Source organism: Jaculus jaculus, chromosome 5 (genome assembly GCF_020740685.1).
Source record: "Jaculus jaculus isolate mJacJac1 chromosome 5, mJacJac1.mat.Y.cur, whole genome shotgun sequence".
Taxonomy (NCBI): domain Eukaryota; kingdom Metazoa; phylum Chordata; class Mammalia; order Rodentia; family Dipodidae; genus Jaculus; species Jaculus jaculus.
In genome coordinates, this window is record NC_059106.1 from 61,949,232 (window position 1) to 61,965,648 (window position 16,417).

The window sequence follows — 16,417 nt, forward strand, 5'->3', positions numbered from 1 at the left end:
AAAAACAGATCTAGGGAACAGATAAGAAGTCAGATCATATTTTGAGCTCTAGCAAAGTGGAGACTTGGAAAAAAAAAAAAGGCCCAATAACATTCCTTTTTCTTTCAGAGGCCCAGTCACCTTAAACTACCTCATGAAGCTACCTCACTCTCACTTCACTTTCTCCATACTCCAATGCTTCTCTTTGTCCAAATTTATTTACTAAGTAATAATGTTCCTTATTTTTACTTACTAGCGTCATCTATAACTGCCAATCAGAGGTGCTTAGTTAGCACTGTGCCATGGTATGAGCACACTAAGGTAGGCAATCCACCCACTTCTGTGGAAATCTCACCTTTTAATGAGAACCAACATATGAACTCGGGTAAAAGTGTGATTTCCAAGAAATGCTTTGTACGACTAATATTAATAGAGGCAGGTACTTATGAGCTATTTCTTATACACCAGGCCCTGTGCTGAGGGCTTTAATTTAACATATAACACTTCTGGGAGGAAGGTACTAACAGTCTCATGTTGTCCAAGAAGGAATGTGGCTCCTTGAGATTACAGAAGGTATACAGAGGCTTGGGTAACTGGCAAGTGGCAGGTTTCTCTACTTCCAAAGCTGGCACTCTGATTTACATTACTATACATCAGCATCTGGAACGGGGGGGGGGGGGGGAGGAGAAGACCCGGGACAGAAGAAAGGAAAGGCTTTCTAAAAGAAAAGAAGTAGTAAGGATGGCATGTCCAAACATAGCTGGTGGAGGGGAGTTCCTGCCACAGTAATAACTGCTGTTTACTGAGGGCTAGCCAGCCAGGCTCCCTTGGAAGTATTTTATAGGTCAGCTTCCATGGCTTCACACTATTACAATAGCTTTCAGACTACTGTTCAACTTTTACAGCTGAGGAATAAGGCACAGAAGAGATAACTTGCTCAAGGCCACTGACAGTACTAGATGGCCTATCTGATCTGAACCTTGCAATCTGATGTTGACAGAAACCACCAGGTCTAAGGACTTGAGCCCAGACCAAGAAGAAGGCCGTGAAATGAACCCAGGCTGGCGTGGCAGGTGGGTTGCCCTCTTGCTGCACCAGCCTGAGGGAAGAGAAAGGGAGATCAGTGGGCACCAGGACTTCCCCAGCAGACCTTGAAGGGAGGCCTCCCCTTGCCTCTGTGATGTTTCTTTGGACATATGTATTAGGTCTATATCCCAAAGTCCTGCCCAGAGCAGATTTTGGACTAGCTGCCCCTTTGTGTTATCCCCACTGCTTCTCTCCTGCATTCTGACAGATAATCAGACTTTTCCTGTAAGCTGACAAAGTCCATGAGCTCAAGCTGCTTAAAGACATTTTTTTTTTCTGCACATTTCTACACACGTCTCCCTCAGCCAAGAATCTTGTTTCCACAGCTTCTCTATGAAGTAAGAAATTCAATTCACCCTTCAAGACCCAGAGCAAATTTTCTATGCTGTCTTTTGGTCCTTTTCCTGGCCCTGGCAAACAATCACTTTCTAAATGCTTCTGAGACATAGCATGGGGAACCACACCATTTAAGGCCATCTCAAGTGAGTTATTTCTTCATTTGTGAAGCCTTTCAACATTACAAAAAAAATTTAGAGAGACAATGGGCATCCCAGGGCCTTTAGCCACTGCAAACAAACTCCAGATGCATGCGCCACTTTGTGCATTTGGCTTTACATGGGTATTGCGGAATTGAACCTGGGTCCTTAAGCTTTGCAGGCAAGTGCCTTTAACTGCTAAGCATCTCTCCAACCCTCTATTTTTTTTTTTTTAACTATCAAGATAAGACACAGGTTAAAAATCTCCTTTCCAAAATTCTAGGGGTCTGATGTATTCCAGAGCTCAGAACCATGAGTTCCTTGTAGCTTCCAGTGATCCGATAGTTTCTGCAGTAAAAGATGTGGATATTCACATCAAGTAAGAGATTAAGACCAGGAAGAACTTTATGTTAAGCCAGGTTTTACCTTCAATGAGCTATAAAAAGATTGTCAGTCTTCAGAGCTTTCTGCATTCACGAACTCAGATAGGAGAATGGATTTGTCTGAATCCTTCAGATGCTTCAGTCCAGAGTGTTTCACTAACTCTTCCTTGGCTTATGCAGACAGTGTGTGCATCTCCCTGTTAAGATTTGGAGCTCCTGGAGTCTTTCTTTTACCTCAGTGTTTCACAAGTGTGGCATCAACCTTTCCTCTCCAGTGAGAAACTGTGGCATAAACGTGTGTGCCACCTAGGGAGACAGGAGAGGCTCCAATCACTGGCTTCATCCACACCTGTTGTCTCTAGTTCTAGACTATTTAGAAAAACTACCTCAAAGGTTGGGCTCAAATGCAAAAAGAAATTATTCTTAAGAGAGCTTGGGCCAGGCATGATGACACAGGCCTGCCACCCTAGCACTGAGGCAGAAGATTGATGAGTGTGAGGTCAGCCTGAGTTATGGTGTGTTCTAGGCCAACCTACTCTATGGACTGAGAAACCCCCATCTCAAAAAACAAAGGGGGGGGGGGCTGGAGAGATGGCTTAGAGGTTAAGTGCTTGCCTGTGAAGCCTAAGGACCCTGGTTCGAGGCTCAATTCCCTAGGACCAATATAAGCAACATGGATTTCGTTTGTAGTGGCTGGAGCCACTGGTGCACCCATTCTCTCTTTTTCTTTCTCTGTCTCTTTCTCTTTATGTCTGTTGGTCTCAAATAAATAAACAAAAACAAAAAAAAAATTAAAAAAAAAACCAAAGTGGGGAGCAGAGAAGTTAGTTTATGCATCAGCACACAATCAGCCTGCACTGCTAAAAAACTAGATGAGGGCAGAATGGCTTAATGGTTAAGGCACTTGGCTACAAAGCCAAAGGACCCAGGCTGGATTCCCCAGGACCCATGTAAAGCCAGATGCACAAGGTGGTACATGTGTCTGGAATTCATTTGCAGTGGCTGGAGGCCCTGGTATACCCATTCTCTCTGTCTCTACCTGTGTCTTGCTCTAGTTCAGACTGACCTGGAATTCATAATGTATTCTCAGGGTGGCCTCAAACTTACGGCAATCTTTCTACCTCTGCTTCCCGAGTGCTGGGATTAAAGGCGTGTGCTACTCCACTGGCAAATAAAATATTTTTTAAGAAGGTAGATGATTGCAGTGGAGGTGAGAATAAGGCCAACCTCCACTCACAAAGGAGGGAGGGGCAGAGCACAGATCTGGGGTGAAATGGGCAGTGTGGGGCTGAACGCTGCCTCAGTTGCTGAGCAGCTGGGAAGATGGCATGAGCCTCCATTGGTCATGGACAGCACTAGACCCCACTGGCTAGATTCTGTCTGTCACAGCTTGTGGCACACACGGCAGTGTTGTCAGCAGGATGAATGTCCAAGGAAACTGTGGGGACAATGAGCTGAAAAGGACCACCCATTCAGTGAAAAAGAATTTTGGAAAACTCAAGTAAATTTAATTCAGAGGATTTTTTCTTTTTCTTTTTCAAGGTAGGGTCTTACTCTAGCCCAGGCTGACCTGAAATCACTGTGTGGTTTCAGGGTGGCCTTGAACTCACGGTGATTCTCCTACCTCTGCCTCCTGAGTGCTGGGATTAAAGTGTGTGCCATCCCACCAGGTGAGTTTTTTTTTTTTTAACTGTTGGTTTTTTTTTTTTAATTTTTTAATTTTTATTTATTTATTTATTTGAGAGCGACAGACACAGAGAGAAAGACAGATAAAGGGAGAGAGAGAGAGAATGGGAGCGCCAGGGCTTCCAGCCTCTGCAAACGAACTCCAGACGCGTGCGCCCCCTTGTGCATCTGGCTAACGTGGGACCTGGGGAACCGAGCCTCAAACCAGGGTCCTTAGGCTTCACAGGCAAGCGCTTAACCGCTAAGCCATCTCTCCAGCCCAAACTGTTGGTTTTTTTTTTTTGAGGCTGGCCTGGAAATCGCTATACAGGAAGGGTAGCCTTGAACTTGCAATCCTGACTCAGCCTCCTCAGTGTCAGGATTACAGGTATGCACTGACAAGCTCAATCTCAAAATCTCTTAAATATGAACATGAATGTCACCAGGTGACTGATCACATATGGAGAGAGGGAGCTGAAGTTTTTCATGACTCCCAGATCTTGTGTGGACTCCTGGATGTGAAGATAGAGAGGAAGTAACGTGTATGTGCAGTGGCCACAGAGATACTGCATTTGGAGTTTGATGTGGGCTATCTGCAGATGGACAGCAGGCAATGCCCTGGGCTAGACCAGAAAGAGCTGCAAGTTGGCTGAATGTAGTGGTGTGTAGAGAGAGAAAAACTTACTCTGGGTCACTTGGCTGGACAATGAAATAACTAACACTGACAGTCTTCTGTCATTTTACACTCACCATGCTGCTTAGTCCTCTCAATACTTCTGTGTAGGCTACAATCATGCTGGCTAAAAACTGGAGGACACTGAGGCTTGGAGACAGTAGGCAACTGCTAAAAGTTACAAGTCTTTCTCTTAAGCTAGACACCAAAGCTCAGGGGGCTGAACCCTGGCAGCACCTGCTATGCTGTGTTGGAGGAATTCTGGGTCCAGGGCCTTTGGGAACTGCTGCCTACTAACGCTCCAAGAGTCATGTGACTGTCAGTGTTAGAAAGTCCTATAGTGAAGAAGCCCATGTGACTTGGTTCAGCTTCCCACTTGGGCTGGGACCATGACTTCACAGAATTTGCCCCCAAATAACAGAAAGAATAGCATATTGGTTCTCTTGTTTGTCTTCTGGGGAGCTCAGTTGCCTGGTGCCAGCTGAGATTCACTGAAGTGGGTGGAAAAGTGGGTAGGGAGGGGCAGAGACAAGAGTCTAGAAGATGCTGAGAGGAAGCTGCAAGCACAGGTGGGCAGGGGGAGGGGCAGGCCTGACATGTTATCTGCCTGGGGTGAGGCGTGTTGGTCCAGCTGCATCTCATCAGCAGACTGGCCCCAGCCTGCCCCATGGAATGCCATCAATAGCACAGACACAGTTATTCCTACCGAGAGCGTCGTCAAGGATACCATTCTGCACAGACAAGGAGAATGGGGCTAGGTCTGAATTCCAGGAGCTGGTCGTCTGGTGCGATGATAGCAATTCCTTTCCTGTTGCTTTCTTCCTTTTAAAATTCACCAAGGGAAACTCGATGACTGGTTTTAGGGCTCAAATGAGGCACCCAAACACAGCCTGGCTCGAGCTCAAGTCATCGCTCCACTCCTGTTCATATCTCTCCCTCGTGAGAGTGACGGCGCCATGCAACTCCGAGGGATGCCGCTGTCTCAATCAACAGATCCCAGGCTGGATAAGACTACAATGGCTCCTTTGAGCTGAGGCTGTACACCTGTGATCCCATATGAAGTACAAGGGAGACAAAAGCAGGCAGAATAAAGAACCTTTTGAGAGAGGGGGGAAAAGAGCTCAGTCCCCTGAGGACTAGCTTGGTTCTATTGCTGTGCAAGGTGTGCGCTGGCTAGCTCTGCCCTAAGAGCTCTTTCTTGCCTTCCACATTTAATTAGCAACCATTTGTACTTATCTTTCACCTTCCACTCTACCACCCCACATTTGTCAGTATCATTTTAAGCAAGCCCAGGCAGAGTGTCAGTGGCCAGACTGCCTCGTCTGCTTGGCAGGTGAGCGAGGACCGCAAGTCACATCCTGGGCACTGAGTGAAGATGACGGATGCCTTGGTGGTGCTCCACAGCCTGCCTGCAGTCCCAGTGGTCAACAAGCTGCCTTCTGTGACACAGTCAAGTGCCTGCTGTGCTCTTCCTAATAATTAATATGCGGGACACAAGTGGCAACTGTGAGCGATCCAGTTCTTCGGCTCCTAGCCTGTGACTTCATGGCCCCCAACCCATCAGGGAATGTTGGTGGCCTAAGCTGTGGGGGTCAAAAGGATAGTCCTGGGCTCTTGGGTACCAGAACTTTTTCAGGCTGCCAGGCACACATACCTGCCTGGATGGGCCACATCTGGTCTCCCTACCTCGAAGCAATCCTGCCTTCCTTCCATTCAGTACTTATCTTTTGGTCTGCTAGTAGAACATTCCTCCTTTTCTTTTCATGGCGGGAACTCAGAGCCTCACACATGCTGGGCAAGCTCTCTACTGAGCTATATCCTATAGCTCTTTTTGTTAAGACAGGGTTTTACTATGTTGCCCAAGCTGGCCTTGAACTCCTGGGCTCAAGCAGTTGTCCTGCTTCAGGCTCCCAAGTAGCTGGAGCAACAACTGGTGAGCAGGTCATGCAGTGGCTGTGTGACTTTCATGGAATGGCCAGCGCTGGAAGACTGGGAAAATGAGGATTCATTTCTCATGGCTTCTGTGGTTGCAGTATCATGCTGAGGATGGTCTGCTACAGTTAAGATCTTAAATGTGCCTGTATTAAAGGTTTGGCCCAGGGCACTACTGGGAAGTGGTGGAACTTATAAGAGGTAGGGCCTAGTAGAAGGCCTTCATGTCATTTTCCTCTTTGTCTCATGATAAGGGAAGTAGTTTTGCTACAGGCCCATACCCCCAAAACAATGGAACTGCTCAGTCGTGAACCAGGACCTCCAAAATTGAGTTTTTTAAAACAGCATTTTTCTCTTTGTAAGTTTTCTCAGGCATTTTGCTACAGTGACAGAAAGCTTACTGACATGGTCTTGGCAGGAAAGGGTGCTGGGTCTGTTACTGGCACAGGAGCAGGGGGATAGCCAGCTTGCCCAGATTCACCCTGTTGATGATGGTTAAGCCCTTTATTTATTTAGTTTATTTTTTATTCATTTGAAAGACAGAGAAAGAGGCAGGGAAAGAGAGAATGGGTGCGCCAGGGCTTCCAGCCACTGCAAATGAACCCCACATGCATGTGCTCCCTTGTGTATCTGGTTTATGTGGGTGCTGGGGAATCAAACCAGGGTCCTTTGGCTTTGAAGACAAATGCCTTAACTGCTAAGCCATCTCTCCAGCCCTTATTTTTTATTTTATTTTATTTTTTTTGAGCAAGGGTCTCACTCTAGCCCTGGCTGACCTGGAATTCCCTATGTAAATCTCAGGATGGCCTTGAACTCCTAACTCTGCCTCCTGAGTGCTGGGATTAAAGGCACGCACTACTTCTGCCTCCAAGACCTTTAATCAAGGGATAGAGAATGGGGAGATGGAGCTGGAATTCAGACCACTGCTCTTGTAAGTGGTCCCCAGTTAAACATCCCAAGTCAGTTGAACTTTGTGTCCTCTCTGATTGTCTGCTTCTAAAATGAGGACCCAGCCAGGCATGGTGGCACACGCCTTTAATCCCAGCATTTGGGAGGCAGAGGTAGGAGGATTGCTGTGAGTTTGAGGCCCCCCTGAGACTACATAGTTAATTCCAGGCCAGCGTGGGCCAGAATGAGACCTTTCCTTGAAAAACCAAAACCAAAACAAAACAAAAAGGACCCTACTGACTTCACCTTAGAAGCATGCTAGAGAGCTGCTGCAGTGGGCAAGGGGTGGGGCAGCCAGAAATGCGACTTGGACTTGCTGAGTGACAGCATTGCCCCTAGGCTTAGGGAAGGGGAAAACCCCTACGTGGAATTCCAGCTCACCTATAGAGGCAAGGAGGAAAGGAGAGGAGGGCCTTCCTCCGATCTCCACAGCCCATAAGAAGTGTTTCAGAATGTGTAATCAGCATGTGACCTCTGGCTAGTCCCCTCTGGGCCAGTTCAGAGAAAGGCCCTACCCAGGATTGGGTACTAAGTCCCTCTGGCCTTTTGCACATGCAGGCTCTTCTGGTTGAAACATTCTCTCTTCACATATTGTTCACCCCATCTCCTGTGCAAGTGACCTCCCTTGGGTAAGAAGACACTTCTCTCTGGGTGCCCACCACATTCTGAACTTATCTCATCATAGCACTTAGCCCACTGGGGCTTTCCTGGGGCAGAGACCACAAATGTGCAGCACTTAATACACTTAGAAAAATCAATGCCAGCTAACTTCCTCCGTTAAAGAGGACTAAGTCCACTTTCTTCTGTGATTATGAAAAAGGGTCCTCTGGGCTGGAAAGATGGCTTAGCAGTTAAGGAGCTTGCCTGCAAAGCCAAAGGGCCCAGGTTTGATTCCCCAGGACCCACGTATGCCAGATGCACAAGATAACACATGTGTCTGGAGTTTGTTTGCAGTGGCTGAAAGCCCTGGCATGCCCATTCTCTCTCACTCACTACCTATCTCTTTTTCTCTCACATAAATAATAAAATACTAGGGCTGAAGAGATGGCTTGCCTGCAGAGCCTAAGAATCCATGTAGGATTCTCCAGATCCCATGTAAGCCATATGCACAGATGGGAGGCAAGTGCAAGGTGGCACAAACATTTGGAGTTCAATATTAGTGGCTGAAGCCTTGGCGTGCCAATTCTCTCTGTCTCTAAAATAAATATTTAAAAAAATATTAAAGAGAATCCAGAGCTCTGCATAAGGGACAGTGGCCATGGGGACCTTAGAAATTTCTAGACTGTTGTAATTCTGTAGTCTTAGCTTCATGGAGATCAGGAGTTCAATCCTTACTTAATTTTCATTCCTTTCTTCCAGCTTGCAGAGCCCTGGCTATCATGCAAACAACACAACACACACCCGTGTGGGGAATGTTGTGTGGATTCTGGGTAGTTCCTTGACCTTATTGGTGTGACCTGATCCAGACACCCGGTCACTAGGATGTGTAAACAACACCCGATTCTTTCTGTGACTGTGGTTACCCTAGACCTCCTAAGACAAGACTACAAAGAGAATTCCAGTCACTGGCCTCAGCCCAAATGCAAACAAAGTTGCCTGAATGTAGGTCAGAAGGGAAGTATCCTTCTAGACTGAGGAAGATTACTATTAGCCTAGCCATCTATCCACAAGGCACTGTTTTCAATCCTGGTGGGGCAGAAGTCACCTAGAAACCTACCAGCTTAAAAAACAACAAAAACACAAAACCCCAGGTGCTCCTGGCCACTCCAGTTCTACCAAGTATTTTAGGGGTAAAGGCTGGAAATAGTATCTCAAAGTACCCCATGTGACCAAGTAGTGAAGCCAAGGTCAAACACAATGCTTTGCAGAAGTGTCATGCTTGGAACAGGGAACTGAGGAGGCCTCATAAGGAGGCAACAGAGGCATCTCTTCCTAGCAGACAGACCATTGGATTCCAGCTTCCCTGCCTTTCTGGAGGAGGGAACCAATCAGAAGACAACTATATTCAGCTGTCTAACTGCCCCAGGTAGAACTCAATAAAAGGCACTTTTGTTAAGGAAATGAAGGTCAGGTTCACCTAACATTTTGGGAGCGGCTTTTTGGTGGCAGGTCCTACACCAGTAACATAAATGACAAGCCTGCAGGAAGCAGCACCATACCACACTTACTGAGGGTGCTTTTCTGAAAGTGGACATGTGCTTTATCAGCTCACTGCAGCAAAGGCCTCAGGAAGATGTCACCCCTGACATGATCAAAATATATATAATAAAAATATAATTTGGGGCTGGAGAGATGGCTTAGCAGTTAAGGTGCTTGCCTGCAAAGCCCAACAATGACCTTAGTTTCATTCCCCATACCCACATAAATGCATCTTGTTCATTTCCTCTTCTCCAACCCTGCCCTTTCATTTTTTGAGTCCCAGGGTTCTGCTATATAGTCCTAGTTGGCTGGCTTGGAACTTGCTATGTAGACTAGGCTGGGAATACAAGCATGAGCCAACATACATAGCTGTTTAATCTCTTTTGAGACAGTCTCATGCAGCCTAGGCTGGCCTTGAACTCGGGCCCAAGAGAATTTAGTTCTTGTGCCTCTCCCAACTGTAAACATAATGTTTTATAAATATGTATATTCCAGATGATTCTAATGTCTCCTTTAATTCAGATTCAAGCATGTCAAACACCATCCCTTTTGGTGAACAACTTTAAAATCATATCCTTTAGCCAGCATAGTGGCTTTTGTCTTTAATTCCAGCACTCTGGAGGGGGAGGTAGGAGGATTACCATGAGTTCAAGGCCACCCTGAGACTACACCCTGGACTAGAGAGAGACACTACCTCAAAAAACAGAATTCTGAATCTTTCTGGCAGAAGTAGGTTATATCTATTATGATCGTAACAGTAACCATATTAATTTCTAGACCTTGTATAACTTTATCTCCTGTTTCTCACAGACAATCATCTGCAGATGGTCCTATAACAATCTCACTCCACCTATCTGGTTCTCCTTAGATTGTCCTCCTGAAAGTCCACTCTATGCCCTGCTTCAGCCTGAAAGAGCGAGCCTGAGTTGCTGCTCATCTCCTGAATGATTTTAGGGTCTAAACTCATGAGGGGGGAATGTTGTTGGTAGGCAGGTATTAGGCTTACAGGGCATTGAAGAAAGGACCTCCCTTCCTGCTTCCCTGGTAACATTAGGAAGGGAAGAGCCACTTCCTCCTGTCTTTGAGCCTCTCAATCACTCACCAGGTAGAGACAACCCCTCACCCACAGGCATATTGCAGAGGTGGGAGGAATAGTTATCCTCTCCGCCCCCCGCCCCAAGGTAGGGTTTCACTCTAGCCCAGGCTGACCTGAAATAGTCTCAGCATGGCCTTGAACTCATGGCAATCCTCCTATCTCTGCCTCCCAAGAGCTGAGATTAAAGGTGTGCACCACCACACCCAGCAATAGTTATCCTCTTAGTGAGAAAATGTCCTATATCCCAAGAAGCCCCTCCCTTGGTGCAGTTGCTCCCAGACTCTTACAGCTGAGACTGTCTGCTTTTCTGAGTTCTAACTCAAAAGTGTAATTTTTCCTTTTTTCTTTCTCTTCTTTGTATGCATCCTAAGCATGCCTTGTCCTGACACTTTGGGGTTTTTCCACCTCTATGTTTCCAGCCCCAAGCCCCTGATCCAACAATCCCCCCCTTGATTTCTTCTTGGAAACCCTTCCGCCCTTAGGAGGCTTTTCTATGTTTTCCTTAATAAAGTCTACTTGTATGCTCCTCACCCCTTGCCCAAATTCCTTCATTGTTCTTTGGCATGAGATACCACCTGAGTCCAACCCACCTGGGCTAAGAGAAGCCCCATCACTCTCAAGATCCGCACCACCTCCCAAGCTGGGATTACAGGCCTGAACCACTATGCTCAGCTTTTCTCTTTTCCCTCCTTTATCTACCTTCCTGCCTTTAGTTTTTACAACAGTGTTACCCAGGCTGGCCTGGAACTTGTGGACCCCTCTGCCTCAGCAGCTCAAGTACATGCTTGATATTCTTTTAAACTGTTCTAAAGGTGGCTGGACTGAGTGCATGACCTTGGATTTATCTAAGGCTTATCCTCTGTGCCTATCAAAACATCTAACCTGTTTTTAAACCATTATAGTAATTCCACATTGGCAGTGATCAAAGAGCTGGAAACAAAGCGCTACAAGGGAGTATCTGGTGCTTTCTGGTGGACAGCATTAGATCATTCTTAGCTGGTTAACCCTGTAAACTGTATCTGTATTGTCTCCATTTGAAAATAGGAGGCTCTGGGCTGCCTGACCACTCCTGTACCTCCAGTTCTGCTGAGTTTGCCCTCATCTCAGTCCACCCCCCTAACTTCTCCTCCCACATGGGCTCTTCCTCCCCTCCTGCCCTCCACATGGCAAGAACTGTTTGTACTTTCTTTTCTTTCCTCTCTCTCTTTTTATATTTTTTCCAGGCCTACCACATGGGCTCTCAGACCAAGTGGTGTATTCACTTTCCTTCCCTCAATAAATATAATTTATTAATTTAGAGAAGAAAATATGAGGTGCAGAGAACTTCAGTAAACTTGCCAAATTCACAGCTAAACCAAGTTAGGAAAAATATTTGTTTCCAAGTATTCTAATGTCCCCGGTTCTGAGTTTCACCTTAGCTAAACTCCAGCAACCCTAACAACTCTTAAATTTTTTTTTTTTAATTTTTATTTATTTGACAGAGAGAGGGAGAGGGAGAGAGAGAGAATGGTGCACCAGAGCCTCCAGCTGCTGCAAATGAACTCTAGATGCATGTGCCACCTTATGCATTTGGCTTACATGGGTCCTGGAGACTCAAACATGGGTCCTTTGGCTTTGCAGGGAAGTGCTTAACTACTAAACCATCTTGCCAGCACCCCCCCCCCATTTTTTTCTTCTTTTTTGTTTCCAGTTTTTAGTGGTAGGATCTTGCTCTAGCCCAGGCTGACCTGGAATTTATTATGTAGTCTCAGGGTGGCCTTGAATTCCTGATTCTTCTACCTTTGCCTCCTGAGTGCTGGGGATTAAAGGCGTACACCATCACACTGGGCTACATAACTTTTTTTATTTTTTGTTTTTAAAATTTTTATTAGCATTTTACATAAATTTTAAAAAAATATTTATTTGAGAGAGAGAGAGGGAGAGGAGGGAAAGGAAAAAGCAGAAAGTGGGGGAGGGAGATAGAGAATGGGAGCCCCAGGGTCTCTAGTCACTGCAAACAAACTCTAGATAAGCACACCACCTTGTACATCTGGCTTATGTGAGTACTGTGGAATAGAACCTGGGTCCTTATGCTTCACAGGCAAGTGCCTTAACTGCTAAGTCATCTCTCCAGGCCACAACTCTTTAAAAACAAATTGTTTATTTTATTTATTTGCATGTAGAAAGAGAGGGAATGGGTGCACCAAGGCCTCTTGCCACTGAAAACAGACTCCAGATGCATGTGCCACTTTTTGCATCTGGCTTCACATGGGTATGGAGGGTGTGGTGGTTTGAATAGATGGCCCCCAATATATTCAGTTTTTTTTTTTAATTTGTTTGTAGTTTGCATCTGCAGCCATCTGGTTGGAAACAGTGTCACTGGGTAGATCTTAAGGTGTTGTGGTGGGTTTCAGATTACAATCTAAAGATATGCAAAGTGTGCCTAGCTGGAGTTCCTGAAGTGTGCTGTGCTATATGGCTTTTGGCTTTTTGGCATGTACTTCTCTCTCTCTCTCTCAGCTCGAACCTGTGAAGGCAGGCCAGCTTCTTCTGCCATTTATGGAACTTCCCCTGGATCTATAAGCTTCAATAAATATCCCTCCTCCATAACTGTGTCTGGTCTGAAAGTTCATCTCAGTGAACTTGAAGCTGCCTGCTACAGAACTTGGTACCAGGAGTGGGGTGAGATGAACCTGACCATGTGGATGTTGAGCTTTTGGAACCTTTGTTTTGGAGCAATGGGCATGGATTTGGTGCTTGCAACTGAAGATGCCTTCTGGAATGGTAAGCCATGTTTTGTGGGCTATTCTGATCAGAGTTTGGGAATGCTAAGTGCAGACAGCATTGAACTTCGAAGCTTGGCTTATGAGCTTTCTAAGGGGAAGGAAAGCCTACAGAGGACTTTGTTGGAACTGGGCTACTGGCATAAGGGCTGGCTGTGTTCTGCTGCTGAGACCCAGAGAGTTTGATCAAGGTTACATTTGTAATGGATTGATGTGCTTGGCTAGAGATATTGGACTGAGAGATTTAAGATTTTAAGCTGGAAAACCTCAAGCAAGTTAAAATTACAGACACTGAGACTGGTTTTAGGTTACTGAATCCGCTACTGTCAAACACATTAGCAATATTAAAGGAAGACTGTCTAGTTGCTTTACCATGGAAAGGATGCCTGAGGAAGGACTCTCATAGATGCAAACTCTTTTGGAAAGAGTTGACTGGAGAAGGATCCTCCTTTTCAAGGTGATGATTTATTTCATCTGTGAATTCAGAATATGGCTGTGTCCTGCACACCTGGTATTGGTTTCAGAAGCATGAAAAATGTGTGGAGTGGTCATGAATTGCACAAGGTTCCAGGAGCTGCTGCTGAGATGTGGCATGATGCCCTGAGAGGCTGAAAGAGCCTTTGGAAGATGGACCGTGGTTTGCATGAAGACCTGAAGATGTTTTGGATATACCAGGACTATGCAAGGGCTACCATATGGCATACTGTTGGCTAAGGATGGAAGTGTTCCCTGGCTATTCTGCCCAGCTGGAGGGAACTGGAAAATCTGGAGACTGTCAGTTTTTGGTTATATTGACCTTAAACTGCAGAAGTTTGATGTTTGTTTGATGGTGGTAGAGTTTGCATTGTTTTAGTCTCTCCTTGCTATGCCTTATGCCTGTTGAAAATGTTTACTCTGTGCCTTTATATATGTTAGAAATGTTTAACTTGTTTGATTTTACAGGTTTTAATATCTTAAATTGGTCAAGAATGTGGGGACCTTTGAAATTGAACTGAGTACAATTTACAATGTGTGATGGTTATAAATCTATTGGGGGCCAGGGGCAGAATGTGGTGGTTTGAATAGATGGTCCCCAATATATTCAGTTTTTTTATTTGTTTGTAGTTTGCATCTGCAGCCATCTGGCTGGAGGCAGTGTCACTGGGCGGATCTAAGGTGTGGTGGTAGGTTTCAGATTACAATCTAAAGTGTGCCTAGCTGGAGTTCCTGAAGTGTGCTGCGCTATATGGCTTTTGGCTTTGTAATTCTCTCTCTCTCTCTCTCTCTCTCTGCTTGAACCTGTGAAGGCAGGCCAGCTTCTTCTGCCATTTATGGAACTTCCTCTGGATCTGTAAGCTTCATTAAATATCCCTTCCTCCATAACTGTGTCTGGTCTGAAAGTTCATCTCAGTGAACCTGAAGCTGCCTGCTACAGAGGGGAATCAAACTCTGCAGTCAGGCTTTGCAAGCAAGTACCTTTATTTAACAGCTGAGCCATCTTTCCAACCCCCTACCAGCTCTTTTGAATGGCTAGTTATGTGTACATCTATTAATATTTGAAAACTCAAAAGTTGTTTTTTATAAGCCACATGCAAAATTCATGAATTGAGATCCAAAATAATTTTTAGGAGGGGACATTATCATAGAGGTAGAGGGCTCAGAGAAGGTTGAGTGACATGTCTAAGATCAAACAGGTAATATTTATCTTAGGACTGTACGCTCTAAAACAGCCAGCCATGTGTGTTTTAAGAAAAGGTCTTGCTATGTAGTCCAGATTAGCATCAAACTTGCAATTCTCTTCACCAGTATCTGTGGGCTGAGATTATACAAGAGCTTTTACTTTATTATTATTTTTAATTATTTGACAGAGAGAGAGAGAGAGAGAGAGAGAGAGAGAGAGAGAGAGAAAGAGAGAAGGGGGAGGAGGAATGGGCATGCCAGGGCCTCTAGCCACTGCAAACAAACTCCAGATGCATGTGCCACCTTGTGCATCTGGCTTACATGGGTGCTGGGGAATTAAATCTGGGTCCTTAAGCTATTTCTCCAGTCCAAATCAGGTCATCCCACCCCCCCCCCCCCAAGGCAGAATCTCACTCTAGTTCAGGCTGACCTGGAATTCACTATGTAGTCTCAGGGTGGCCTTGAACTCATGGCAATCCTCCTACCTCTGCCTCTGGGAGTGCTGAAATCAAAGCCCCCACCCATGCAAAACAGGTCCTTTTAAGCTTTGTAAAGGTGAATACACGGCGTGGTGGAAAGGAATGTACATGAGAAAGGAGCAGGATTGGAGCCCCTGCTTCAATCACTTACTAGTTTATCACTTTGGGCAAGTCCCTTGACCTCTGAAAGTGGAAACACTAATCTATTACCTATTTAACTCAGAAGTGAAGATCCAAATAGATGTAAAAGTAGGCTCCTACAAACCTCCTCCAAAAAGAAAGCCAAAGGACCCATAGGTTCGATTCCCCAGTATCCACGTTAGCCAGATGCACAAGGCAGCACATGCATCTGGAGTTCGCAGTGGCCCTGGCCTTCCCATTCTTTCTATCTGCCTTTCTCTCTCTCTTAAATAAATACATAAAAATAAAAAACTTAAAAAAATGATAAATATAAAAGGAGAATAGGACTTAGGTAGCCCGTATGTCAGACCATATGCTCAAATTCTGATTTTACTGGCTATAGTGAGTTTGGGCAAGTGACTGTACCTCTCTTGTGTCTCAGTTTTCTCCTCTGTAAGTCAAAAGCTACTGTGACAATAAATGAGAGCATCCACTTAAGACAAAGAAGTGCTCGACCCAATCCTTGATCACGATACATCAGCCTTTCCTCTTACACCTGTGCCTCTCGGATCTTCTCCTGTCCGGAACCACGGGGTGTTAAGCCACTCGGGGCTGCAGTTTCTCTCTTGCTACTCTGTAGTCTGCCCCTTTCCTAGGATCCCGTTTCTCCCTCCCCAGCCCGCAGCGCGTCTTACATCCCTTCCAGGATCCCCAGTTTCGGCGCCGTCTCTTACTGGACGACCTTGGCGGGATCCCCGTGGTTCCCGTAGACCAGCGCCCGGACCCGGGAAGGCTGTGCCGATGCAGAGTAGGAAGAGGACGCACGACAGCAGCGGCACCACGCCGCGAGCAGCCCCTGCTGCAGCTGCGCCGGGGCTCGCGGCCCTGACAGCCCGCGGAAGACCCACATGCCGTCTCCAGCCCACACAGAACCCGGCGCGCAGCGCCACGTCATCGGCTCGCGCCCGCGCCTCGCCCCGCCCCGCCAGTGGCCACCCCCCCCGCCCCCTTAAAGGGACC

At 46.1% G+C, this 16,417-nt stretch overlaps 1 protein-coding gene across 4 annotated transcripts in view; it reads right to left on the reverse strand.

Moving 5' to 3' along the window:
* Mecr (mitochondrial trans-2-enoyl-CoA reductase) overlaps positions 1-16,417 on the reverse strand; it is a 47,081-nt gene that overhangs the window by 22,780 nt on the left and 7,884 nt on the right. For 2 of the 4 annotated variants that reach the window (XM_045149740.1, XM_004671266.2), the window contains exon 1: positions 16,132-16,313. The exons of 1 other annotated variant lie outside the window; for it this stretch is intronic. In XM_045149740.1, the coding sequence (XP_045005675.1) occupies positions 16,132-16,307 (176 nt within the window). In that variant the 5' untranslated portion in view covers positions 16,308-16,313. Of the gene's footprint in view, positions 1-16,092; positions 16,314-16,417 lie in introns of those variants that run through there. One more of the 4 variants, XM_045149741.1, reaches the window with a different exon arrangement.